The 27,058-nt window shown below is 37.1% G+C and overlaps 2 protein-coding genes and 1 long non-coding RNA gene across 3 annotated transcripts in view; 2 read left to right on the forward strand and 1 right to left on the reverse strand.

Moving 5' to 3' along the window:
- Nucleotides 1-10,137, forward strand: part of LOC108671758 (methionine synthase) — a 30,595-nt gene extending 20,458 nt beyond the window's left edge. The window contains exons 19-25 of the mRNA XM_018159334.2: nt 340-574; nt 2,490-2,999; nt 4,885-5,066; nt 6,082-6,212; nt 6,631-6,796; nt 8,464-8,670; nt 9,605-10,137. Coding sequence (XP_018014823.1) covers nt 340-574; nt 2,490-2,999; nt 4,885-5,066; nt 6,082-6,212; nt 6,631-6,796; nt 8,464-8,670; nt 9,605-9,688 — 1,515 coding nt within the window. The 3' untranslated portion in view covers nt 9,689-10,137. The remainder of the gene's footprint in view (nt 1-339; nt 575-2,489; nt 3,000-4,884; nt 5,067-6,081; nt 6,213-6,630; nt 6,797-8,463; nt 8,671-9,604) is intronic.
- Nucleotides 10,138-10,579: 442 nt separating this feature from the next.
- On the forward strand, nt 10,580-13,911 carry LOC108671771. The gene is made up of 2 exons (XR_001930840.2): nt 10,580-13,259; nt 13,474-13,911. It is a non-coding gene; the product is annotated as an uncharacterized LOC108671771 (long non-coding RNA).
- Nucleotides 13,912-15,248: 1,337 nt separating this feature from the next.
- Nucleotides 15,249-23,193, reverse strand: LOC108671749 (serine-rich adhesin for platelets). Its single transcript, XM_018159325.2, has 5 exons — nt 22,149-23,193; nt 20,038-20,813; nt 19,147-19,554; nt 16,740-18,628; nt 15,249-16,087 (listed from the first exon to the last, which is right to left on the reverse strand). Exons 1-5 carry the CDS (start codon nt 23,191-23,193, stop codon nt 15,889-15,891), a joined length of 4,317 nt encoding a protein of 1,438 aa, XP_018014814.1. The 3' UTR covers nt 15,249-15,888.
- Between the last annotated feature and the right edge of the window lie 3,865 nt (nt 23,194-27,058).

The following is a 27,058-nucleotide window of genomic DNA, read 5'->3' on the forward strand; positions in this document are numbered from 1 at the left end:
CGTTTTTTATCGTGTGTCGTGCAGATGAGGTTGTCAAAAAGCATCGAGACTCTCTGCTGTTTTATCGAATTTTTTTTTACTTTGTCGTGTTTCGTGCAGTTGAGAACAGCAGGTACGCGGGCACGGTAGTGCTGGCGACACGACTAATATTTTATCGTGTACCGTGCAGATGAGAACAGCAGGTACGCGGGCACGGTAGTGCTGGCGACACGACTAATATTTTATCGTGTACCGTGCAGATGAGAACAGCAGGTACGCGGGCACGGTAGTGCTGGCGACACGACTAATATTTTATCGTGTGCCGTGCAGATGAGAACAGCAGGTACGCTGGCACGGTAGTGCTGGCGACACGACCAATATTTTATCGTGTGCCGTGCAGATGAGAACAGCAGGTACGCTGGCACGGTAGTGCTGGCTACGGTTAAGGGTGATGTTCACGACATCGGCAAGAACATCGTGGCCGTGGTGCTGGGCTGCAACAACTTCAGGGTCGTCGACCTCGGCGTCATGTGTCCTATGGAGAAAATACTTGATGCTGCCGTCAAAGAAAAAGCTGATATCGTTGGTCTCTCGGGTGAGATTCTTATTAATTAATTATTTAATCGTTACATAATAATGATAGATTTTTAACATAACGACATATGCATTTAAAATTTACGAGAGCTTATTTTTATGTAGATGTTTTAAAATTTCGAATTTATGTAGGTCTTTTAGAATATTGAATTCATGTAGGTCTTCTAGAAAGTTTATATTCATGTAGGTCTTCTAGAAAGTTTAAATTCATGTAGGTCTTCTAGAATTTTAAATTTATGTAAGTCTTCCAAGAATTTTGTAAGCCGGGCGATGAGGTGAAACAGTTTTTGAATCTGTATTCAAGGTAGGTGCAGCTATTTTCCGGCTCCTTTTGTTGTTTAAAATGATTTTTTTTTTGCCTTTGATGTTAGCATTGCACGTGGATACCTCGAGGCGAAGAGTAAAGGCTTATTGGTACGGACGTAAATTAATACGGAATTATTAATTAAATGCTTATTGGTACGGACGTAAATTACCGTAATTCACGACGATGTTTGGGCTCTCGGAAATCCCAATTAACCTTTTCGACTTTATAGGTTCGGGATAATGATGAATAATTATTAAAGCCTGTATTACACCTCACATTCATATGAACAAATTAAATAATCAACGTGTTACAAAGTATGATAAAGAACAACACTAGCACGTCAACATTTCAAGTTCACAGCTTCCATCTTGTGATGCCTTGCTTATCAGCTCAAGTGCTGAGATTCGTGGCTAACTCTTGATTTGACGCTCTTCTAAAAAAACAACTGAAATAGATAAATAAATAACAGAAGGCTAAACATTAAATGTATTCATATATACATAACCTAAATATTCACATAATTTGTTCATAATCAAATATATTCACATATATATTTACATATTCACATCCTTACCCAGTAAATATCTCCGCTCCGGCTTTCCACGGCACAACAATCCTATCACCTCATCCTTCCGCAGTTAGTCTGCAGTATACTTTAAACTAAAATTACTATTTAAAATGTTGGACAATCGATAATTTATTCGATAAATATTAGCGATTAATATTTTTACATTAATACCTTGATAGTTGAATAATAATGATTTCTATCCCATACAACGGAAAGCCTTGAAAATGCACTCAATTATGAGTAATGTTTTATAAAGTTTGGCATGAATACCGAACATTGTGTGTTTGTGTTTTCGCGGCATTAAGGGGATATTTGTTAATTGTTGCCAAAATTTTTCTTATGGGATTAACTTCTTTAATAGTCGTTGAAGAGAAAAGCTGCCATGTTTTAGTTAGTCATTCTGCCATTTACCTTTGGTTAATGAAGTTGAAAATCCCTTAGGATCCGTACTTGAGATGAAAATGTAACATTTTTAACAGGACGAAAGCTAATCGAAATCGGCAGGTGAGAACCCTGCCGATATGATATCGAGATGATACTCCTGAACGAGACGATCAAAAACTAAACTTTTTCGCACCTGGTAACTCCATTTCTTGTGTTATAATATTATATTATGTTGTGTTTGTTAACCCTCTACCGCCGTATGTCACTCTCCGGGAAAATAACTTTTTACTCAAATTATAAATAAACTATTGAGAGTACGTAGCAACCTGAGGACGTTTGTACGCAACAGAGAACATTTTAAAGTTGTCGTACATGGCGGCAACCATCAGTGCAAGTCAATTTGCGCTCACTGGAACGAATTCTTTTTTGGTAGGCTTGTGTCACAATATTGCTCCGGTTATTCGTGTCAGGCGGTAGAGGTTAATATGGGCTGGGAGGCCCAGTGGTTAAAGTTATGAGTTCCAAGATTGGAGCAGAGAGGTGCGGCTTCGATCCCAGCTTTGTGTTATAATATAATATAATCTTGTGCTTGTTAATATGTTCAATATAATATAAAATTATGTTGTGCTTGTTAATATATTAGTTTTATTAATGCAGGTCTGATCACGCCATCGTTGAGCGAGATGACGACAGTTGCCGCAGGGATGCAGAGGTCTGGTCTAAACATCCCGCTGCTCATCGGCGGTGCCACGACATCCCGGACACATACCGCGGTCAAGATCCAGCCCGCATACCGTCAACCCGTCGTACACGTGCTAGATGCATCCCGTAGTGTCGTGGTCTGTTCATCCCTGCTAGACCCTAACTCATACCCCGAGTTCTACGAAGACCTCAAAGAAGACTACGCCTCTATCCAGGAGATGCATTATGAGGGACTTAAGGATAAAAAATATTTATCCCTGGCTGAAGCGAGGACAAAGAAACCTGTGATTGATTTCACGCTCGCTCCTAAACCTCCTACTTTCTATGGGACGAAAGTCTATGATGATTTCCCCATAGAGGAACTCGAGGAATATATTGACTGGAAGCCTTTCTTTGATGTTTGGCAGCTGAAAGGGAAATATCCTAACCGGGGATATCCTAAGATTTTCAAGGACAAAACTGTGGGTGCGTTATTTCTGTTGATTATAAGAATTTTTCTTCATTCCTTAGAAATAGACTTTATAGGTAATGAAACTGTGAAAGAAATGAATTAGGTTACAAAATGAAGGCTGTAGATGTGTTAAAGTTCTTCCTATTCATCGCGTGAAATAGGTTTATAGAATTCATATTGTATTTCTTTTAAAATTTAGAGTAAGGATCCGAATTTCGTTTGGTATCTTTGGCTATTTTTTGTGATGCTTACATTGTTCAATAATTCTTATGTCTTGTCATAAGTTTTTTATTAACCTGAAGTTTAGTTTTATGAATTCTTTTTTCTTACTTCTCACTGAATCTCACTTGAACTTTACTGTATGCATTTCATTGATTTTCAGTTTGTTTGCTTTCGACTGAACGATCCTCAAATAAATGCTTTTGTTGTCTATATTTCAGTGTTTACCTGAATTTTCGTTTTATGAATACTTTTCGTTTACTTCTCGCTGAATTTCAATTTTAGTGAACGCATTTCGTCGATTTTCAGTTTGTTTACTTTCGACCGAACAGTCCTCCAGTAAATGCTTTTTATTTGTTTTGTCTATATTTCTGTGTTTTTATTTTATTCGTCTTAAATCCGAACGATCCTCCAATAAATGTATATTTTTTTGTCTATATTTCTGTGTTTTTTTTTTATTTTTGTCTTAAATCCGAACGATCCTCTAATAAATGTTTTTTTTCTATTTTTCTGTATTATTTTATTTTTACTAATTGCATGGGCAATTAATACAAATTAATACAAATTAATTCTTTAATTCTTTAATAATTAATACAAATTAATTAAAAGTTTATTCCGTAATCAGGCGAAGAAGCACGTAAGGTGTTCGCGGACGCGCAGGCGCTGCTGGGGCGCATCAAGGCGGGCAGGCTGCTGCGCTGCAGCGGCGTCGTCGGCCTCTACCGCGCCTGTAGTAAAGGCGACGATATTCTTATACTGGACGACCAAGGTGCTACCATTGAGACTTTGTATGGTTTGAGGCAACAGGTGCGTGGTTTCTTTAATTTTATAATTTGCTTGCGTTTTTTATAGTAATCTTTTTTACATAGGTACTAGTGCTTTGTGTTATTTCCAAGAAGCTTCTGTACTCAATGTACTCAATTTTTTTAACCAGGTAAATTGCATTCACCTAAGCTTTGCCAGCCACATCAAAGGCAAACCAACTAAGATCACCGAGACCAGGAACGGAGCGCTCCTTGTTGAGGTAGCGAACTACCAACAGAGCCAAGCCATAACGACCATAAAAGTAAGGATCCGAATTTCGTTTGGTATCTTTGGCTATATTTTGTGATGCTTACATTTAATTGTATTGTTCAATAATTGCTATACGGTAACGTAGGTACCGTATGTCTTGGCATAAGTTTTCTATTTACCTAAAGTTTAGTTCTATGAATACTTTTCGTTTACTTCTCGCTGAATTTCAATTTTAGTGAACGCATTTCGTCGATTTTCAGTTTGTTTACTTTCGACTGTACGATCCTCCAATAAATGATTTTTATTTTTTTTTTGTCTATAGGTATATCTGTGATTCTCATTTTATTTTTATTAAATCCGAACAATCCACCAATATATTTTTTTGGTATTTTTCTGTATTATTTTATTTGTATTAAAAGTTTGTTCCGTGGTCAGGCGAAGATTTTAAATCCGAACGATCCTCCAATAAATGTTTTTTTCTGTATTATCATATTTGTATTAAAAGTTTATCCCGTAATCTGGCGAAGAAGCAGACAAAGTGAAATGTTTTTTCTGTATTATTTAATTTGGATTAAAAGTTTGTTGTGTGGGCTGGCGAAAAGCACACAAAGTGAAATGTTTATTCTGTATTATTTAATTTGTATTAAAATTTTGTTGTGTGGGCAGGCGAAGAAGCACGTAAGGTGTTCGCGGACGCGCAGGCGCTGCTGGGGCGCATCAAGGCGGGCAGGCTGCTGCGCTGCAGCGGCGTCGTCGGCCTCTACCGCGCCTGTAGTAAAGGCGACGATATTCTTATACTGGACGAACAAGGCGCTACCATTGAGACTTTGTATGGTTTGAGGCAACAGGTGCGTGGTTTATTTTATTTTGTAATTTGCTTTGTTGTTTTTATAGCAATATTTTTGCGCCTGTAGTCTCGGCGATGATATTCTTATACTGGACGACCAAGGTGCTACCATCGAGACTTTGTATGGTTTGAGGCAACGGGTGCGTCGATTCTTTAATTTTGTAATTTGCTTTGTGTTTTTTGTAACAATCTTTTTGACTTACTAGTGCATTGTGTTACCAAGAACTTTTGTACGGTACTAAATTTTTTAAAGCCAGGTCAATTGCATTCACCTAAGCTTTGCTAGTCATTACTACTGGTGTATTATTTTCAAGAAGTTTCTGTTACCCAATTTTATTAACCAGCATTCACCTTAGCTTTGCCAGCTACACTCTATTGCTATTCATATCTGAAGGCCTTGTATCAAGAGTTTACTGTTAGTAAAAAAGGGGTTTCTTGCCCTATGGCAACAGGACAATTTTCCTCTTCATTGATTACCTTTGTTTTATGGTATATTTTAATCAACCATAGGAACCATCTATGTTTTTTAATATATCAACGTCAAGAGCCTTACGCTAGCTAGTGTTTTTTTATAACTTTGGCATCGTGTNATATTTTAATCAACCATAAGAACCATCTATGTTTTTTAATATATCAATGTCAAGAGCCTTACGCTAGTGTTCTTTTTTTTTTATAACTTTGGCATCGTGTAGGTACATCTTTCAACCGCCTAGAACGCACTTCATATAATGCCCATATAATAACCGTAAATATTATGTTATGCAAATTTAATCTCGAGGTCTATATTATGAAATATTTTTACTCCTACCTTACCCGTAAATACCGTTCTCAATCTTAGATTTTTGATATAATTTATAATTTTAGTAATACCTTTACCTCCAGTAATACCCTTTTGGAAACCAGGCACCTAGTTACAGAAATATCAAAATAAATCATAGTTTTTTTTTTAATATTTGCATAAATCCACTAAAAGCCATTCATGAATGGATTGAATTAATACTTTTATGTTTGTACAGAGCTACCGTGAGAGCGACAGCAGTTACAGCTGCCTGGCTGACTTCGTAGCTCCTGCTGGCAGCGGTCAGCCCGACACTGTTGGTCTCTTCGCTGTCACTGCAGGCCACGGCGTCCAGGAGATGTGTCAGGAGTGAGTCATGTGCCTCACTGTGTGTCAGGAGTGAGTCAAGTGTCCTTGATTGCTGTGTGTCAGGAGTGAGTCAAGTGTCCTTGATTGCTGTGTGTCAGGAGTGAGTCAAGTGTCCTTGATTGCTGTGTGTCAGGAGTGAGTCAAGTGTCCTTGATTGCTGTGTGTCAGGAGTGAGTCAAGTGTCCTTGATTGCTGTGTGTCAGGAGTGAGTCATGTCTGTCTCTTATACACATCTAGATGTGTATAAGAGACAGGTGTATACATGGACAGGTTTGAAGGCTGTCAGGACGACTACAGCATCATACTGACGAAGGCTTCTTACTTATCAGTGTATACATGGACAGGTTTGAAGGCTGTCAGGACGACTACAGCATCATACTGACGAAGGCTTCTTACTTATCAGTGTATACATGGACAGGTTTGAAGGCTGTCAGGACGACTACAGCATCATACTGACGAAGGCGCTCGCTGACAGGCTGGCCGAGGCGTTCGCTGAGCGCCTGCACGCGCTCGTGCGCACCGAACTTTGGGGCTACGAGACCAGCAGCGCCTGCCCCCAGGACCTGCACAGGCTCAAGTACCAGGTGTGTGGTAGCAGGTGTGTGGTGCCAGGTGTGTGGTAACAGGTGTGTGGTGCCAGGTGTGTGGTAGCAGGTGTGTGGTACCAGGTGTGTGGTACCAGGTGTGTGGTAGCAGATACCAGGTGTGTGGTAGTAGGTGCCAGGTGTGTGGTAGCAGGTAGCAGGTACCAGTTGGGTGGTAGCAGGTGGTACCAGGTATTTGTAGCAGGTACCAGTTGTCTATTAACAGAAACCTGGTATTTAGTATTAGTTTCTACTGTGAAGTATTTATTATTGACTCTGTTTTTTAGTACTGAGTCTCTCATGTCAACTACCAGTTTCGGCGCCATACAATTATAATTGTACCGCTGCGTGTGGCGTTGTTGTCTCAGTAACATTTGAGTTCGACCTGACTGCCATAGCAGTGACAGTGACATCGTGAGAGATCTGGGCCCATACTTTCGGAAAAAGTAAAGAGATCGTAAGTTCATCAGCCAATCATTGACGAAAGTTCAAGCAAAATCCACCAATCATAGACAAGAAAATAGAGCGTAAGTACTTACGTTCACTCAATCGTTGACGGTCTTTCAAGCAAAATCCACCAATCGCAGACAAGAAAATAGAGCGTAAGTACTTACGTTCACTTAGACAGTTTTGAAAGTATGGCCCCTGGTGGCTGTAAGTCGAGTAATCAGTCGTGTCCCGCCAGTCCTACTGTGAGGTTCTTCTTAAGCTCGCTCTTCTTGCCGACTCACGAAAGATCTTGTAATTGCTAAATCTTGTAGCTGTGCCGTGAAAAATTTATCAACCTGCTTAACGATATTGAACGTCTGTTAACGATGGTTTTCACATTTTAACTGGGCTTCTTTTGAAATGTTTTCTACTAAAATAAAATTTACGTTTATCCGGATTAACTGAAGTTTCAATGAACAACCAAGTGCTATAACATACCTACAACAGAAATTTTATTCAGATCGGTCTTCATATTACAAGATTATTAAAATTAATATTACCGTATTAAAAGCTACTGGCGTTTGGCCGTAGAGCTGAATTAAACCTATTGACAACGTTGAAAAGTTGCAGCGTTGTTCGGTGACAGGGGCTATTGTGCTCGTCAGTTTTAGTTGCCCTCGTTCGTTTTTGTTGCCAATTGCTTACCTTACGCACAACTGTGATGTGCATATGATGCCTAAGATATGATCAATATTCTTGAATATACTGAAGCATTTAGGCCATCAGCATCGCACTGACATTCACTGGTTTAAATACAGGGTGATAATGTTGCGGATTATGTTTTAAAGTTGCTGAGGCATTCGATATTGAAAGAATACATATCGAGGCATGCGATAGGTACCGAAGAAATATTTCTCAAGGCATTCGATATTTAAGGAATATATAAAGTGGCTGAGGCATATAAATACTGAAGGAATATAAATCTGAGTCGGAGGTCGAGTTAGACTGAAAAGTGTTTAATATTCTAGTTTATACCATGATCACACCTTTGCATTTATGCCATTATTTAATGCTTTACCTCGCAAGTAAGCGGCTGTATTTTTAATTTTCTTCGAACTTATGAACATTTTGAGCAAATTAATTAATTTCATCAGTAACTGTTGCCTTATTTAGTTCAAATTTTAGATCATTTTGATCAAATTTATTAATTCTTGCAGTAATTGTGGCCTTATTTACAGGGTATTCGGCCGGCACCTGGCTACCCAAGTCAGCCCGACCACCGCGAGAAGCTGACCATGTGGCGTCTGCTGGAGGCTGACAAACTGTGTGGCATATCCCTGACGCCAGACAGCCTTGCCATGTGGCCTGCCGCTGCCGTGTGTGGCGTGTATCTTGGCCATCCACACGCTCAGTACTTCAGTGTCGGCAAGATAACCAGGGAACAGGTAAATAATGGTTACAGTGGTTGTGGTGTGTAATGGTTACAGTGGTTGTGGTGTGTAATGGTTACACAGTTGTGGTGTGTGGTTACAGTTGTGTGTGGTTACAGTTGTGGTGTGGGTGATTACAGTTGGGAGGTGTGTGGTTGCAGTCGTGATGAGTTTGGTCACTGTTGAAATCCAAGGAACAGGTTATTGTTTATTAAACCTTTGTTATTGTTAACTTTATTAAACCTTTGTTATTTGTTTACTCGGATAAGCTTATGAAACTAGTGCAGCTTCATCTGAAATGTTTTCTGTCAGTCAGAAAACTTGACTCCGATTTGCAATTGAGATTCTTTATCGAGTTAACATAACGAGACAACGGAGGTAGGTTGAATTACTGTCGGTTATTGTTATTTTTTCAAAGTTTCAAGTTCAGTACAAGTTTCTTTACGTCCTGTTGTGAACATTTTTTTAGTAATATACCATCTAGATTTTTTGAGTGGCAGGACTTGGATGACAGATGGTATTTTAATCAGGATTTAGGTTGAGATGGGACAAACTATTTTATTTTTAATATTAACCCGCGAACATGCAGTTTAATGGGGGCTTCAACTTAGGGACGACATCGGACATCAGCGAAGATTTACGTTGTAAATGTTATTTTAGCACATCCAATGACTGCCCTAGGATGTAGGTATACGTGTGGAAAGTTCCTCCGGTTTATAGATTTCACCCAATAACATCCAACATGAAATTGATTGTTGTATCCTATAATCATTTACGGGCTTCTTTCTTAATTATTATTTTTTATATTTTTGTTTGCATCCTTACTTAAAATTTAGTGTGATGTTCTGGGTAAACCGAATTAACTTTATTATTGCACTTCCTCGTCACAATTCTCTGTTATTCTCTGTTATTTATTATTGTTCATGATGTAATTGAAAATTTTTTGCAGGTTGAAGACTACGCGGCGCGGCAAGGCAGTGACGTGGATACGGTCCAGAAGTGGCTAGCTCCTAACCTGGCTTATGATCCTTAATTATTATTGGGTTATCCATAATGATGAACGGCTTACGATCCATAGTGATTATTGGGTTAAGATCCATAATGATGATGAATGGCTTAAGATCTATGATGATAATTGTCTTGGTCATGTACGCTTGGGGTTGAAATTTCAAAACTATAGTAGCCATATTATGTTTCCTGATAAATCCAATACCCATAAAAAACTAGCTCTATATAATGCTTTGAAGTTGATGAGGCGGTCAACGCTTTATAAATGTTAATGGAATTGGAAATTTTACACATTTAAATTCCTTTATCTCTAGGCCGGCCACACGTGATGGAAATTCTCGTATAGAGCATCCGCGTAAAAAATATCATAGCGGAATAATGTATTTTTTCTGTAATGGTTTCATGCCACCATAAATGATTCTTGGTACATTGAATAGAATAGAAGTGTCGGGACTGAAGAAATAGGCCCCAAATAGGCCTCTGGAACCCGATCTTTCCATAACTGACGATTGATTGAGATAGCTGCTGGACTTATTGGCTGACATAATTTTCAGCTCTTATTTTTCAGTAATTTTTCGTGGTGTTTGTGTTCAAATTAAATGCTGGTTACATTTGATTTGTACGTATTTTATCTTAAGTTTTTTTTTTTACTTTCGTTACCCTAGCAATGAAAGATGTCTGCTTCTAGTTAAATTTAGATAATCGTAATGATGTTGGCTAGCGTAAGTTCATGTCTGCGGGTTATTCGTTTAGTTCCAGGTCTTTGAAGTTAAGCTTTAATTTAATTCTCAGAGTCTTGCAATTGGTAGCTGCGTGTAAATCTTCAACTTTTGATCCAGTTATTTTGATAATTTATGATGATAAATTTTTGATTTTGATAATTTTTTTTATCTTATAATTTTTTTATTTTGATAAATTATTTATTTGATAAATTTTTTATGTTGTTTTTTAGACAAACTGACTCCTACTCGGCCATTTAGTGACGCGACTTTTGTGTGCAATTCTGAAATTTTTCCTACCTTCTTGAATGTTCCTCAAGATCGTCTTAGGTAATACTTATTCGGAGTCGGTTTTTCGACACCACCCTAGGCCATGCTGAAGCACCGCCCTCGACGGCCACTATCAACTGTCGCCTATAATGAACTGAGATCCTAAGGCTCGAACCCGCAGCTCGCTCTTCTGATGTGAATTATATAGCGCTTCCTACCTCTTCCTACATTTTAGGAGTTTTTCACTTAGATTATCTACACCACACAAATTTTCTATGTGTTCTGCGTATGGAAAATGTTACTTATGCATTACAACTTACGCTTACAAGCATGCATTAATGGATTACTGTTGACGATTAGTTTCTATTGTTATGTATCACTACACTTCCATTGCCTTTTTATTATAACTATCTAAAGCCAATCCACGGTGTAATCAGTACTGTAGGTACGAAAGGTATTGATTGAAATGCTCAATATTACCGGTATCTTTAATTATTAGTCTAAATATTATTATTGATTAGTGTTGTAATTTTAATGATCTGTCAAGATCACGACTGTGCCTTCTCGTGTTCAAGATGACAATCTTTTCCTCGTAGAAAAAATACTAATAGTTTAATCCGTGGATTTAGTGCAAGATAAATGTTATGTGTTTAAATAACTGCGATCTCTAACCAAGGAAATCTATTCATGTTGTCTTACAGAACTGAATTAATTCTAGGGTTCATTTTGAAACTGAATGATTTTAATTTTTAATTGGAATACGACGGCTCGTTGAAATTAATTGTAATATTATTTAAGAGCAATAAATAACGATTTTTTGAGTCGTATATTGGCCGTGTGTTGAAATAAAATTTTTTTTTCTTCAGGCTCAATCATTGATTAATTTGGTTTTCATCAAGTTAAATATATTAATTTTTAGCGACCGTTTACAGGCAAATGCTCTCTATAATTTCTATAGTGTGTATTGCTATCTACTTCTGCCCTTCTGTGCGAGTTCAAGATTATTAATTGTACTTGTTTGTTGTAATTGATGAATTAAAATACAAAGGCTAAATTGCCTGCAAACTTGATGCCAGTTAAATGAATGGGGCATTTTGTCCAAATAGCGACAATAGAGGGACGTAGCAATGATATTCTTTTGAATAATTGAGACCTTCCGCCTTCAGGCGACGTTACATTTTGACCTCTGGCGCGAAATAGCTTGAAAGCTAAAGCGCTAGCAAACCGTTCTACTACTACTACTACTACTACTACTTTGCCTGTCCCAAGCGTGTCAGGATGATGCACTTAATGCAAAAAGTGCATCATTTTTTGACATGGTCCCACTCATGTGCCTGAGTGTAGGCTTGTGCTAGTCTCCTCTGTACCTCAAAAGTCGTAATAGGGACGATGATGGTGAAGCTTGGGAGAATTAATGGGAACGATGATGGTTGTTAAGCTTGGGAGAATTGGTTAATAAATAAAAACGATGAAGCTTGGGAAGAAACTGACTGGCACAATTATCAAGTGAAAATGTCAACGAAGGATTTACGGTTTTTACGATGGGATTTTTTTCAATTCTCACGAATTTCATTAACATAACCAGTTGTTTTTATTACTTGGGTAATTGTTTACGGAGATGATATTCGTAGGTCATGAAACGAGGTGCTGAGAAAACTTTTGAATATTTCAACCTGTGCCTGCTGTTCAATGTTTTTTTTTTGAGCAATGCGCATAGCTTGTGTCAAATGTTCCGCGAGTGCCATGAAGTTAGTTAATATTTATTAGCGCAAAGACTTATCCCTACACAATATCTGCATTTGTTACTTAGATAATTGCATTGTTAAACGGATTCTATTGTTATCTTCAGGTACTTTAATAGAATTCATAACTATACATCGTAGATATTGATTTGTATCACTCATGTGTTGAATCATATCACTGATGAGTTTTCTAACGCCGAAATTCAATATTTTTCTACAGAAGGTAATTTTAAAGTTTGAATTAGAATTTTAATAAAGTGAGTGTACTCAATCTATTAGCGAACTATCGTATTTGCTATTTTCATCCAAATGTCTCTGCTATAAATCTCATCATGTTTTAAATGACATTTAATATTCAATTCAATTTCAAGGTTTATTCCAACCTAAGTATGGCTAAATATCAGTTGAAATTGACTTCTTTACTATCTCAATGTATAGAATCTATCTTCATGTACCTACTTCAGTAATTGCTCTCAATCAGAATTTTACTGATAGGATAATTACTGATATTTTGTATTGGGTTTGGTTGCTGCAAATGTGCTTTTAACTGAAATTATGCCATCATAATTCATTATACAAATCATATACAGTTATCTACAGTTAACATCTACCCCGTCATCTACAAATCATATACAGTTATCTACAGTTAACATCTACCCCGTCATCTACAAATCATATACAGTTATCTACAGTTAACATCTACCCCGTCATCTACAAATCATATACAGTTATCTACAGTTAACATCTACCCCGTCATCTACAAATCATATACTGTTATCTACAGTTAACATCTACCCCGTCATCTACAAATCATATACAGTTATCTACAGTTAACATCTACCCCGTCATCTACAAATCATATACAGTTATCTACAGTTAACATCTACCCCGTCATCTACCTGTCTCTTATACACATCTAGATGTGTATAAGAGACAGGATGTTAACTGTAGATAACTGTATATGATTTGTAGATGACTGGGTAGATGTTAACTGTAGATAACTGTATATGATTTGTAGATGACGGGGTAGATGTTAACTGTCTGTCTCTTATACACATCTAGATGTGTATAAGAGACAGGTTATCTACAGTTAACATCTACCCCGTCATCTACAAATCATATACAGTTATCTACAGTTAACATCTACCCCGTCATCTTTCCGATAACATAGTTTGGACTGCCGAGACTATAACTTGACTAGTTGTGTAAAGCTACAAGTTTGCGGTTTCATTATTATTTTTTTTTTGCCAAATTTATTAAACGGATTAAACTGTTTTGTTTGTCCTTTAAATTTTTCTACATCCGAATTTTTTTATTGCCTGTTGACAAATTTTGATTGAAATCACATTTATCCCGAAGTCTTGTAGTGCTCTTTCGGAATTAGATCATAATTTTTCCGTAAATTTAATGAAATTCAATGAGAAGAACATGCAGACATTGTTATCTATAAGAGCTTAGTAAGCTTCTTTGATAAGCATAGAACTTTGTACTTTTACAAATACAAGCGAGGGCTACAATTTTTTTTACTTCTTTCCCTTCTGTAACACTTAGCTGCGTTAACGCCATAATGCGTTAGAATGATTAAAGTGACGGCAAAATCGCGAGGCTTTTTCGCATTCTACCGATTTTTTAGGTATTGAAAATACATTAGGTACTCAATGCATAAAAAATGCAAATTAATACACTTTTTTCTTATTCCAGTGTCGCCGATTTTTTAAATTACTCGATAAAAATTTAAATCGATAATTTCGCAGGTATTTTAAATTACTCGGTGATTGTGAGCGGTCGTGGCCACCACTTGTTCATATTGAATACTGATATCTGCCTTCACGGTTTTTTCTTCAACAATATTAATAATTGTTCAAAATAATTTAAGCCACATATTTGGGAGTTTGCCAATTATACGGTTTTAGAACCTGTGCCGATCGAATTCTTTACTTTGTAGTTTACGTAGTAGTTGAATTTACGCAATTTTTTATTGACGTAACAGTTAACGCAGCGTTCATTTTATTGACTCAACAGTTAACGCAACTTTCGTTTTATTTACGCAACAGTCAACGCATTTTTCATTTTACCAACGCCGTGAAAGAACGAATTGTTCTTTCTCAGCGTTATTTAAGTTAAATTATTGCACATTTCCATGATTCGAGTACATTTTATTAATTAAAGTTCAAATTGAGGCATCCTCTTGAAAATTGAATCTCATTGAGTCATCGCATACTCAATTTCATTAATTATGAATCCAAATTGTGCACGTCTTTCAGATTCAATTGCTCTCAATTCCTACCTTTGCTGCAGCAACTTATTTATCTTGCATTGATGAATAAAAGCCATTATACTTGTTTCTGTGAAAATTATAGGTAAAATGAAGAAAAAGATCCCAAATCAATGCTTTAATGCAACAAAATATGACAAGGAGACAGACACAGCAGGTAACCATGATATATAATTTTATTGCTGAGATTTCTATTAGTCTTTATCAGTTGTATAAATAAATACACGTAATTGCTTTATTGCATAAAATACCATAACGTTGAAATGTTCGTTATGGAGCTATGGGTTGGAATATCATTTGCCTTATCGAAATGAACTCGTAAGTAATTTAGATTTTAACTTTTTTGGTGAGGCTGAACACAAGTAAATTTCTGAGAAATATTAGGATTAGTAGCCTCCTTTATCCTAAGTTTTATATTTTTAGCGCTTTTTATCACTTATGGAAAAAATGCCCTATTGTGCTCGTCATGTCCGTCTGTCAGTCCATGACTTCACGTTTCGTCGACGAGAAAATGCGCTCTCTTTCACTCACTGCAGTGAGTACAGAGTTATATTTTTTGCATTATATCAACTTTTCGCAATAAATTTTACTAAACACTTTTATTCCATATATTTATCTTCAATGCAAACTTACAAGGACTAAAGTAAACTAAGTAAGAAAGGTAGGAGGGGAATGCCAGGGCCACGCTTATATATTAATTATATGGCCACTTTGTTTAGTAATATAAATCCAGAATTGCAATTTATAATAAAAGCTTCAAATCTGCTGCCTGGAATAAAAACGCAATTGTAGATTTATCATTCACCTTGAAGTGCCTTGTTATCGTGTAAACTTCTATTTTAATTTAAAATGAAGGTATAAATTTTTACTGTCTATTTAAAAATACATTCAAATAAGTCATTCTGTCAATTCCATATTTTTACTTCTACTGTTATACGTAAACAATCACTACTTAGAACAAAAAATTAAACATCAGTTAAATCTGAATAAGTCAAGTTCATCGTCAATTTTTCAACTTTTCCTCTGCATTGCAAGGACGCTTCATAAACCTTTCTTCGTTTTCCTCTCTATTTTATTTGTTTTTATTGCTTCTCGTTTCATGTCAAGGATAAGTCGTTTTATAATGTTATTTACATCAGAATGGAAATTAAATCCTTATTTTAAGAGTTCAAATCGTTTGATAATATTCTTACTATTTCTAATACTGCAACTTATTAAATTACGAATACAAAGAAAGATGTGCTAAATCTTCCAAGGCTGAGGACGAATCTGACGACGAATCTGTAGAAGAATCGTCATCTGACGAAGAATCGGAGTCGCTCGTCGATTCAGACGATGATGATGAATAACTGTGACGATGACAGCGATTCAAGGACGATTTTGAATCGGCACTTCGCAAGGCATCAGCTGTCTTTTTCCTGTACAAGAAATAAAAGTTTGAGAAACCCTATTGGTTCATAAGCTTTTTGTTGCTTTTTTCTTACTGCAATGGGTATCTTATATTAATCCAAATGATTCCTTTTAATCGTCTGGTAATTTTTTTTCGTTACTATTATCTATTTATAAAGTCAGCGATTGTTAATTTTATCTTGTGTGTAGCAATCATCACGTTTTAAGCAAGTGAAATACGGATTTCTTTAGCGTAAAGTATTTAGTTATCGTATTTATGTATCTGTAACAATATTAATCTTCTCCATCCCACCATGACATCCTCGATACTTAATTAAATCTTGAAAACATAAAGCAAATAAATATTGATATTTTGGTGAGAAGTAAAAAAAATTATTTTGGTGAGAAACACAAACTTGAGATATTTGCAATAAAATCTTGCAACGATTCCATATTTCAATTTAAAAAAATATGTTACCCTAAAAATGCTTTTGCAAAACATTTTACTCCCTCCACAGTAAATAATGATTTATATTTTTGACGACTTTGATTAAAAGTAGCATTTGATGGTATACGAATTTTTTCAATGTGAAAAGCATCCCACGTAAAGAATATGAATAAATGAAGGAATGAAAGTATCTACTGACTGAATTTATGGCTACTACCGCACCCATCCCTCACCTCGCCCCTGAAGGATGCGGGGCTGCAAGAGTGTACTGCTCTGACGTACACAATTTGCTCCCCTGTTGGGACTCTTGAAGCTCCGACGCAAATGTGTTTTGTTGAGGGTAAATACGTCCTGATGAACGCTCCCTAGAGAGCCTTCTTGAATGCTGGATTTGATTCTTATGAGCATCCAAGCCAAATGACGAGTATCTTCTGGAATCCGAGGGCTTGGGGATTGGGAACACAGGGCTCTTGTTGGGGTTTCTTGTTGCGCTCCCTTCAGAGAAACGCCTCTCATGATTCCTTGGAATGCTGTTCATCATCATCGGACTTTTACTGCGACTTCTCGAGTCTGGAAAGTTAGCGTTAAGATGTGCTTCACTTGGTCTTCTGCAATTCAAATCTTTGTTTCTAGTCAAGTTCGTGTTTTTGTCATTCGTCGCGTAGCTTTCAAATTTCTCGACAGGCTGATCGTTCATTCTCATATGCCTTGGAGAAGTTATAAGTGCAGCGTTACTACGAGAAGTACCTGGCTCAAGTTTAGCCGTTGTTGTTTTTTGTATTGAATTATTGGCTTTCGAGCTTTTTCTATCACTCGCTTTTGATGAGCGATTTAATTCTATTGATGGACAGTGATGGTGAGGATTATATTTTTTTGCCGTTGCGCTGCTCTCTCTTCGACCTCTCCTACAATAATCAACGGTCAGTTCAGGCACACTCATTTTCTTTCCAGTTAGGGAACCTTTATTCTCGGCTTGCTCATGAAAATTGTCCCGCGTAACGTCGTGCTTTTTAGCTCCCTCTGTGTCAATGAACAATTTGTCTGCTTCTAGTGCAGATGCAACCCTAACATCTAGTCCGCTACGGAGGTCTGGAAAGTCGTTAATTTCGTTGTTGCAAGATGCTTGGGAGAACCTGGTGCCGGACAACGATGTTACTTCGCGATTCTGTCTTTGTAAATAATTAATATTTTTTTCTCGGGAATATTCGTCTGTGGTTTCGAAATTATTGTCAATAATTACGTCAGAAATTTCAAGCTTTGGTTCATTGCCCGTTGATTTCGTGTCATCGTAGTGTGACGTGTTGCTCGGTAGCCCCTTTGAAGAAATGTCTTGAAATTCCGATTGGCGGTACGAATCATCATCTGAACTAGCATCGTTGGGATCGTTTTTATTCCGTTCTTGTCTTTTCTCGGCTTTCTTTTTCAAATACATAGTTTTCTCTCGCAGCAATTCCTCACTGGCTCCCAAAAAACACTTTCTTTCCAAGAGATTTCTAGTCAACTGTCCTTCCCTGAGGCCTTTAATGATTTCCTGAGAAAAAGCTCTTCTCTGTATAGGCGAAAAGTTTTCCATTGACGCTGGATTTTCAAGAATAATTAAACCAGGAGATTCATTTTCGAGATTTCGTTCATAATTTTTGTTGTTGTTCGACAATTTTTTTTCGACTGTACTTGGAAACTCTCTTACTGTTTCCTTCGCGATATCCTTGGAACCTATATTTGGGGACGAACAATAAGATTCTATGACGGCAAAATGTGGAACTTCTTGGGGTGAATCAGCATAAGCGTCAGGGCGCGGAGTGTCTCCTTTGTATTCAAAACGCTTACTGACAGTTCGCGATTCAGTTTCGTGATCTGTCTCTATCTGAGCTTCGCAGTAATCAATTTTCGTACCGATCTCACCCGAACTTCGTTTGTTTTCATTATCTTTCGTAAAATGGTCATCTTTTTGGCCTGGCAAAATTTGTTTTGTTGTCTTATTTTGCGCGTCTGCGGCTTTTACGCCGACTTTTTTATTGGGGTGACTTGCATGCGCATGGAAGTCATCACAGTTCTTGACTGGGTCTGAGTCAGACCACTCTTCATTCAAAGAAGACCTAGAAGAAGAGCTGTCGATCCTTATCTTAAGTCATCACAGTACTTGACTGGGTCAGAGTCAGACCACTCTTCATTCAAAGAAGACCTAGAAGAAGAGCTGTCGATCCTTATCTTAAGTTTGCCTTTCACTTTGGCGGCTCTGGCGCGCCGATCGAGTAGAGGCAAACTTCGTTTAGACTCGCCTGAATTTTCAGAAGAATCTCGTGAGTGACTGCCACTGCTCCTAATGCCTGATTCATCTGCAACACGTTCGCTACTAGGAATGCTTACCGTGAATACTCTTTCGGTATCAGCTGGAGTTTCGGTGTTTTGATTCGGAATTAAGCTATTGCCCAAAACTTCTGTGTTGGAGCTCGATTTTAAATCTCCATCTGTGGCTACAGTGCTTGAAGAAATCTCAATTAATTTGTGTAATGAGTGTTCCCTTGCTTGCTCATTTTCCTCATTACCCGAGCTAATTTCAACATTTATCTTCCCTGACAAATTTTCCTCCTCGCTGCCTTTAGAAGAGACCTCATTTTCCATAAAAACAGAGACTATCACCTCTTTATATTCTGAGCCATTTGTCTGTGTGTTAAATTCCTGCGTTATTTCTCCGAAGGCTCCTTTCGTTTGGAGGTCGCTGACAGCCTGGGTGATACTGCCCCCCGAAGACGAATGTCTTTTCGTGACTGTGTTTGCATCTTTCTTGGGCTCGTGCCAACTTTCGATTCCTCCTAAAACTTTATTACTCTCTCCCACTTCCAAATTCAGGGCATCCTCACCTTCTGCATCTGAACCGTTTATTGGTATTCCTGTAAGCCCAGTAGCAACGAAGCCTCCATGTGACCGTACTTTACTCAGAGTGACTCCATTGCTGGTGATGGTTTTTTTAGCCATGTTATTAAATGACGAGTTTCCTTCGATAGTTTCCGATTCGGCGCTTGGTTTTCCAATTTCATTTTCTTTTTCCTGTATTTTTTCAATTTCATTTTTCACATTTGTATTTGTGATAGCGGTCAATGATGACGTTACATCTTCTTCGGTTCCATTAGTTGTTGTAATGCTAATTTTATGAAGTATCCCACCACTCGAAATCTTATCCTCAATTATTGTCTCTACCTTATTTGTCGGCATCAAATTTGATGCACCTAGTGTAGTACAATTTTGTTTTGTATGATCTAAAATATCTTTTTGAATTGAAGAGCAATTCGCATTTTCACTATCGGTAGATTTTCCCAAATTTTCATCAATCGCTGAAACTTCAGAACAAGTCTTTGCGTCAGTAATTGAATCTCCCGTTTCATATTCCGATCGCTCTCGCTCTTCCGACACTTCGAATTCCTCACGATTGCATTGTTTCGCTCCCTGCATATTTGACACAATCTCAGGATTTTCTATTATCTCCTCTGCCTCATCGCCCTCGTATAAAATTGATCTCTGTTTTGTAATCACTTTTTTCTTTTTCTGTGTCTTCTTTGATGAGGTAAACTTTGTCTCGATGTCTGATAATTTGTCGGAATTAGTTCCTTGAGAATCATGGGCTTGTTTTTGAGTTGAAGAGCGCAAAACGTTATCTTCAAAATCACGCTCATTGGAGCTTGTCAAACCTCGGTTAGCATCTAACTTCTCGTTGAATACCGGCGGCTGTGAGTCAAATAGGCTCTCATCCCAAGGTTCGAATGGATTGAGTCGCAGGCACCGAGGAATTTCTTGCTTAGCTCCCATTAGACGCTGCTTGAATGTTACGTATTCGTCACGGTCAAAATTATCGAACTCAGTCAAGGAAGGCAAGCTGTATCTCTTCTCCGTATAGTTAACGGGCATCGAACGGAGATGTTTTAAATCTCTTGAAGAGGGTTTTGCGAGAACTGCATCAGTTTTATTCGTAGAAATACGACAAACATCTCCGTTTAGTTTGTTCCCAGAGATATTTTCGTCAATATCATCATTTCTATTATAACTGTGGAATTGAGGAGCAGTTGCCGTCCATATCTCGCTCTGATTTCCCTCACCGCATGGCCGACGATCATTTCTTGTCAGCTCGTTACCTTCCGCAGACAACGGACGCTGATTAGATTTGGGTTTCCGGTTGGGTGCGCCCAGGAAGAAATCTTGTTCGCGAGCGTTCCAGTTCTGGATTATTTTTGACCCTTGAGTGTATGTGTCAGGGTACATGAGCTCTTCCTCCAAATTTTGGGGGGTGAATGGCATGATTATTTCACCGCTTCCTGGGGAGATGAAATTTGAACCGGGGTCTCGCATGAGAGTACTGGGATCAAATAAAATTTTCACGGTCGTATGATTCAAAGACTCAACGCTAACAATTTTCTTACTGTTGTTAGTAATTTTATTGTTTATAGTTTCATTTTCTCGTGTGTTTGCGCTAATCGAGAATGGTACTGGAATATTGTCATCCATAATTTTTTCGGTACGATTGTGATCTAATTGTGTGTCGTTGGCCACGGATTTATTTTGCATAGTTTGCGTTACGGTTAAAGATTGCTTAGAGATGGTCTTGGAATCAACATGGGAACGTTTTCCCTCATTCATTCCTTCGCTAAATTCCGTTTGAAAGTTGCTCGAAGGTGCAAGATGTGACACAAATTGATTAATTTTCTGACCTGATATATTTTCAGGTATGGAAACGCTATTTCTCCCCAGATTCATTCCCATGTTTCGTGTTGTCATGCCTCCGATAGCACAGGATGGGTTAGGACTCATGCTCAGAAAGTTCTTATATTTTGTAATGTCAGTGTTCACCGGATTTGCCTTGGGGCCAAACTCGTAACAACTTGGGTAACCGACAACTTTTACTTCGCTGTCACTGAAAGCAGCCCCAGAATACAGATTGCATGTATAAATATTCCCTAATGACGGAATCATAAGTTCATCTTCAGTACACTGTGGGAGCATGGCAAAGCGGTTTCCTTCAATTTCAGAAGACGCACTGAGGTCAGTGTTTCCAGAAAGCAAATATGAAGGGAGAGTATTTCTACAAATACCATCCATTTCCGAAGACTCTGGTGCTGTGATCCTTGTCGATCTATTCGGTTCAAAGTTTTGTGGTGGATTGCCTTTTGGGGGCCAGAGCCGGTCATCAAAAAGTGGGTTTAACACTCCGTACACTTCATGCCTTGCTGCACATGCGTGTGAGGGACTGGGATGGCTGCAATTACATGCAGCAAAAAGCGACTCCTGGTAGTTCTTGTGTAAAGACATCGGTGATATGCCCGAGTCTTTCGGTTTGTTAGTAGCCTCTGGCGCTGACAAAGTCTTATGAGGGGGAATCGGAATTGACGGTGTGGCGTAAAGATTGTTGTAATTAAATTGTTGCTGGAAATTCTGTGATGAAAATCCAGTTGTTTGTAATGCAGTGTTTAACGAAGGTGTTTGCTGTTTCTTATGTAATTTCTCGTTAGAACGTTTATTTTTAGAAAGCACTTTGGTAAATGGCTCATTTTTCATCGACGAGTATGAAAAAGACTTTGGTTCTGGATTTTTGGCATGAGATTCCCGCCTTGTGATGCCAGAGTCGTAAATATTCTTCGTGGTATCTGATTTACTTGACAGCGAACTATCCGAAGACAGCCCGAAGTAATCATCGAATAACTTCCCAGAGGTGGGAAGCAGGGCGGTCGGGTAATCCAGAGGAGGAAAACCAATGTAACTTGTCAAGTAATTGTTCTGTAACTCGTCGCTCTTTATCAGGTTAGATCCACATAAAGAAATACTCAGCAAATCTCGAGTGTCTGAGACGTCCGCATTCAAGGTATTGCCTGCATCCAAGTTTTTCGTTTCATTTCTTGTCGATTTTTCTCTTTCAACGTCAATAATTACCTTCTGGTCCTTATTTCCTTCCAAGCTTTTATCAGCATAGTAATTGTTCATTTCTGACTTGCAGGTTTTTTGATTACAAGAACTTGTTTTCTCAACGTCTGTTCCTGCGTTCATGGCTCGATGTTGTTCAGTGTTCCCTACGTTGTGCATTTTCTTCTTTCCGTCAAATTTCTGCGCATCCTGACTTGTTGGTTCGCTGCTTTTCCCCTTCTCTTCATAGCTTTTAAGCTCGTCTCTATGTTTCACAATTGAAATACTGCGGGATCCCTCCTTTTCATCTCCCATTTCATCACATGTATTCATGCTGCGTTCGTTACTCGCATCTTTGCAACATTGATTGTTCTCAAAATTTGAGGTTGTCGTTTCACTTTTTGCTTTGGTTTTGCCAAGACGGCAAGCCACAGGAATAACATTTTCATTTGAGCTGCACTGCGACGTATTGCCAGAGACCGAGATACTGGAGTCTGTTCTGGATCCTTCGTTTTTGTTCGGTCGGTCATAAGCATTTCTGGAAGATTTATTCTTGTGCGTCGTTTCTTCGTTGCTCTCAACGGCCCCCAAAATTTTCTTGAAGATGTTTCCTTTTTGGAAAGGCATCAAAGTTTCCTTAGGTTTCTGAGTGTTATTGTTATTTTTTATCAGGCTTGTATCTTTATTTCGTCTTAGTTTATCACCTTTCTCGAAACTACTGTTATTGTTGATTAGATTATAATTGGAAGAGGTTTGGTTTTGATTTCGATGCAGGGGCTTCTCATTAGAATTGCACTCCATTTTCTGTCATGCTCTTGTTTATTTCAAGTCATTAAGAGTGCTCACATTTATTTTTCAGCTAAATGATGCACTACTCTCGTTAGTGCCTCAAAGTTTTCTTTGTAATTCTTGCTTTAAGATCAGAGCATATGTCATTGTAATGATTTATCGCTAGTTTATTTCCTTCTAAGTCATAGTAGAACCCTTAGTGTTAGAAAGAATCGAAGGAATAACAAGCATCTTATGTAAATAAATTACCTATTTAGTAGATGAATATTGATGATATCTTGACATAAATTGCCGCATTGCACGACTTTTTTTAATCGTTGTTTGTTTTAAATCGATCCGTGCTTTTCTAGTTCTTTTTTATTTCATTTATGAAAAAGAGGTAACTTATTTATGTGACAGTTGAAATGGTTCTATATAATAATTTAATTTATTGCTTCGAAAATGGTAACGATAGCAATAATATTGCTACTATTGACATTGATCACTTTTATTGCTTACTTTCTCTTACTTTGTACTAAACGTCCATTCCGATTTAATCTTTCAAAATTTCTCTGTTTAAGTTCACCATCTATCTCTCGGTCAAGCAACGCTAACATTTTTCTGACCATGACGTGTTTCCGTTCTAATAATTAATGAACACAAATGAAAACTCATACAGAGATACAAGAATAAGACCGCAAAACTTGATTGTGTTTAATTTAAAAAATCTTCTCTTTCATTTCAAATCTCGTTTACGTTGACCTCTTATTTTCTTCACGTTAAGCACGAATGTGAATCACGTTCAATGAGAATATTATTTACATTCACTGAGTTTTTTTCAAGTTCTCTTCAAATTTTGTTCACATTCAGATCAATTCTCATTTAAAGTTTACTTCAAATTGTGCATCCGCTTCAAATCTTGTTTACGTTTCACCAAATTTTGTTCACGTTCAGTTCAAATATAATTCACGTTTAATTAAAGTATTATTCACATTTACTTCATATTGCTCCATATTCACAATTCCGTTCAGCCAGAGGTGGATCTTCAGGAGTGGAATCTTCCCTGGAACAAAGAAAAATATCCTGATTATTCTACTGAAATAGACATCCTTAAACTTTTAATACGGAAACGCCATTAAAGACGAAGTTTTAATATTTTATTAAATCTCAAATTTACTTAGCATACTCAACTAAAATGTATATTTACCTTAGTCTGTGTACTAAATGAAATATCTGGCAATATTTTACTGGCGTTTCGGCGCCATTTTACCTCATCACAATGTTTAACCTTTATATCCGTGGCCCAATTATTTGCCTTTGAATTCATGCATGAGGGATTTCCAATTTCATGTATCGATGGATTCTGTTTAAATGTAATTCATTTCAAATCTCGTTTACGTTGACCTCTTATTTTCTTCACGTTAAGCACGAATGTGAATCACGTTCAATGAGAATATTATTTACATTCACTGAGTTTTTTTCAAGTTCTCTTCAAATTTTGTTCACATTCAGATCAATTCTCATTTAAAGTTTACTTCAAATTGTGCATCCGCTTCAAATCTTGTTTACGTTTCACCAAATTTTGTTCACGTTCAGTTCAAATATAATTCATGGTTAATTCAAGTTTTATTCACATATATTTCAAATTTTGTTTCAGTTCACACACATATTTCATATTTTCACTATATTTCAGCCGAAGGTGGATCTTCAGGAGTCTAATCTTCCCTGGAACAAAAGAAAATATCCTGATTATTTTACTGAAATAGACATCCTTAAACTTTTAATACGGAAACGCCATTAAAGACGAAGTTTTAATATTTTATTAAATCTCAAATTTACTTAGCATACTCAACTAAAATGTATATTTACCTTAGTCTGTGTACTAAATGAAATATCTGGCAATATTTTACTGGCGTTTCGGCGCCATTTTACCTCATCACAATGTTTAACCTTTATATCCGTGGCCCAATTATTTGCCTTTGAATTCATGCATGAGGGATTTCCAATTTCATGTATCGATGGATTCTGTTTAAATGTAAGAATAAAGCTGATTTGATGTTTTAATTCTACAAATTTTATACGTTGACTTTTATTTAACTAATCACTCATCATTTATAGAGTGAAATAATGCCCCGTTAAATAGCCGGTTTTTGTCATGGTATTGAGGAACACTCAATTGTTCTTATTTATAACTGCTCAATATTATAACAACAAAGTAAGAGAAAAACTTAAACAATGATATTAATGCCCTTACTTGATAGTTTATTAGTTAAACAGTTTATCATCAACTAATTCTAACTGATGAAACGAAGCGAGCGTTAAGAATATTAAACATGTTTTTATTCAGTAAGTGCAGGCAGTGAAGTATAATGACGTGATCTATAGCAGCTTCATCTTTCATTCAAAGCCTCGGTCCATTTTTGCCGTGTATTTTTTTGCATATGATAAGGCAACGTGCAGTTGATAGACGATCTTATGTGACCTTATTTTTTGCCATATTGGTGGCCTATTATTTTACTTGTTTAAATATATTTTTGATCTTACTTCAGATTCTCCTGATATTTTCCCTAGGGTTTTTGTTTCCCAATTGAGAGTTTTTCAGATCATTATGATTTTCAGTTGAATTTTACGACTCAACTATAAAGAGATACAAGATAGTAAATTATATTGAATTTACTTCCAACTCTAAACTAATTATTTATACAAATTCTACGTAAAACCAAAACGAATTATTTATTTAATATAGACATTCATTTGATCTAAAACTGTATTATTAGAAAATCCGGCACATTCATCTCAGTTTTTCTATGAAATCACAGCTCATTTATTTGTAGCGCTATGAGCCTCTCTTTGTTCATATTTGTGACACTTATTTGTCATTATCACAGCGATGAAAATAGTCACCAACATGCATCAGTGTTAGTGGGTCACCACAAGCCGCGGGCTAAATCAGCATAAGCTAAGATTAATTGCGTTCAATAAGGCTATGATATAAATAAATATTTATGCTCTGCAAGGTCTTCTCTTCCATCTTTATTTCAGGGGTTGACCTTCATAGTGAGTTATCTCTGTTTAGAAATATCTTATTACATGAGATAAAAATGCTTAATTAAGACCATAAGATCCCGCAGGTAACACGTCCTCAGAGTTCGTTTAGGGACACACGTCCAAGGTCATGCTGTAAGCACCACCTTTTTGGCGGCAACCAATCACAGTCCACATGCAACGACGTCGAGAAATAAACAGAGCTTTCCGAGGCTCGAACCCCCGACTAGCATCTCAAGAGCTGCTGCAGGATCAGCCTCCCACAAGATCTGCTGCGAAATAGCAAGCGCATTTTTTTAATACTGAAATTCGTAAATTCATTCATTAATTCATTGATCAATGATTGCATGCATTATCTCTGCTCGCTCAAAATGAATTCCGTTTTTACGGGATGATGAAGGGATGATGTTGAAATATAACCCATAAGTACACAGGAGTGCTGTTTCCCTTGCTTTTATTGGTGATGCCGATTTATACTCGTATTTATGATCGTCCATATTTATTATTTAAATGTACTATTTGTACCGGATTCTTCAGACCAACGTAGGTAACAGAGAAGGATTTTAGTAATTCAATATAGTATTTGAAATAAAGCTTGCAGTGCGTGGCCCTAAATTACTGATAAGTAAGGACTTTATATATTATGGAAATTATATTTTGGGCCTTTTTTCATCATATTTTTTAATGTGAGTAAGATTAGTACCAAAAAGTTTGGCTAGACGGTGCAATGGTATTAGTATTATAACAAAACTTCACTTTAATTATTCAGTGTGAGTGAACTATTATTTGCTAAGCTCCGTAGTTTGTTCCGTTTATTTTTTTTATGATCATTTTACAGCGTTCTTAATTCTGC

The sequence above is a fragment of the Hyalella azteca genome, unplaced genomic scaffold (genome assembly GCF_000764305.2).
Source record: "Hyalella azteca isolate HAZT.00-mixed unplaced genomic scaffold, Hazt_2.0.2 contig9858, whole genome shotgun sequence".
NCBI classification, from domain to species: Eukaryota; Metazoa; Arthropoda; class Malacostraca; order Amphipoda; family Hyalellidae; genus Hyalella; species Hyalella azteca.

Excerpts from the sequence above, each read along its gene's own strand:
- LOC108671749 (XM_018159325.2), bottom strand. The coding sequence starts at position 23,193 with ATGGAGTGCAATTCTAATGAGAAGCCCCTGCATCGAAATCAAAACCAA. Across the intron at positions 20,814-22,148 it reads TTCGGATAGTTCGCTGTCAA|GAAGCGGTGAAATAATCATG; the intron begins GTAAATCAGATA and ends TCATCTCCCCAG. Across the intron at positions 19,555-20,037 it reads AGACACAGAAAAAGAAAAAA|GAAAAAGAAAATGAAATTGG; the intron begins GTGATTACAAAA and ends GAAAAAATACAG.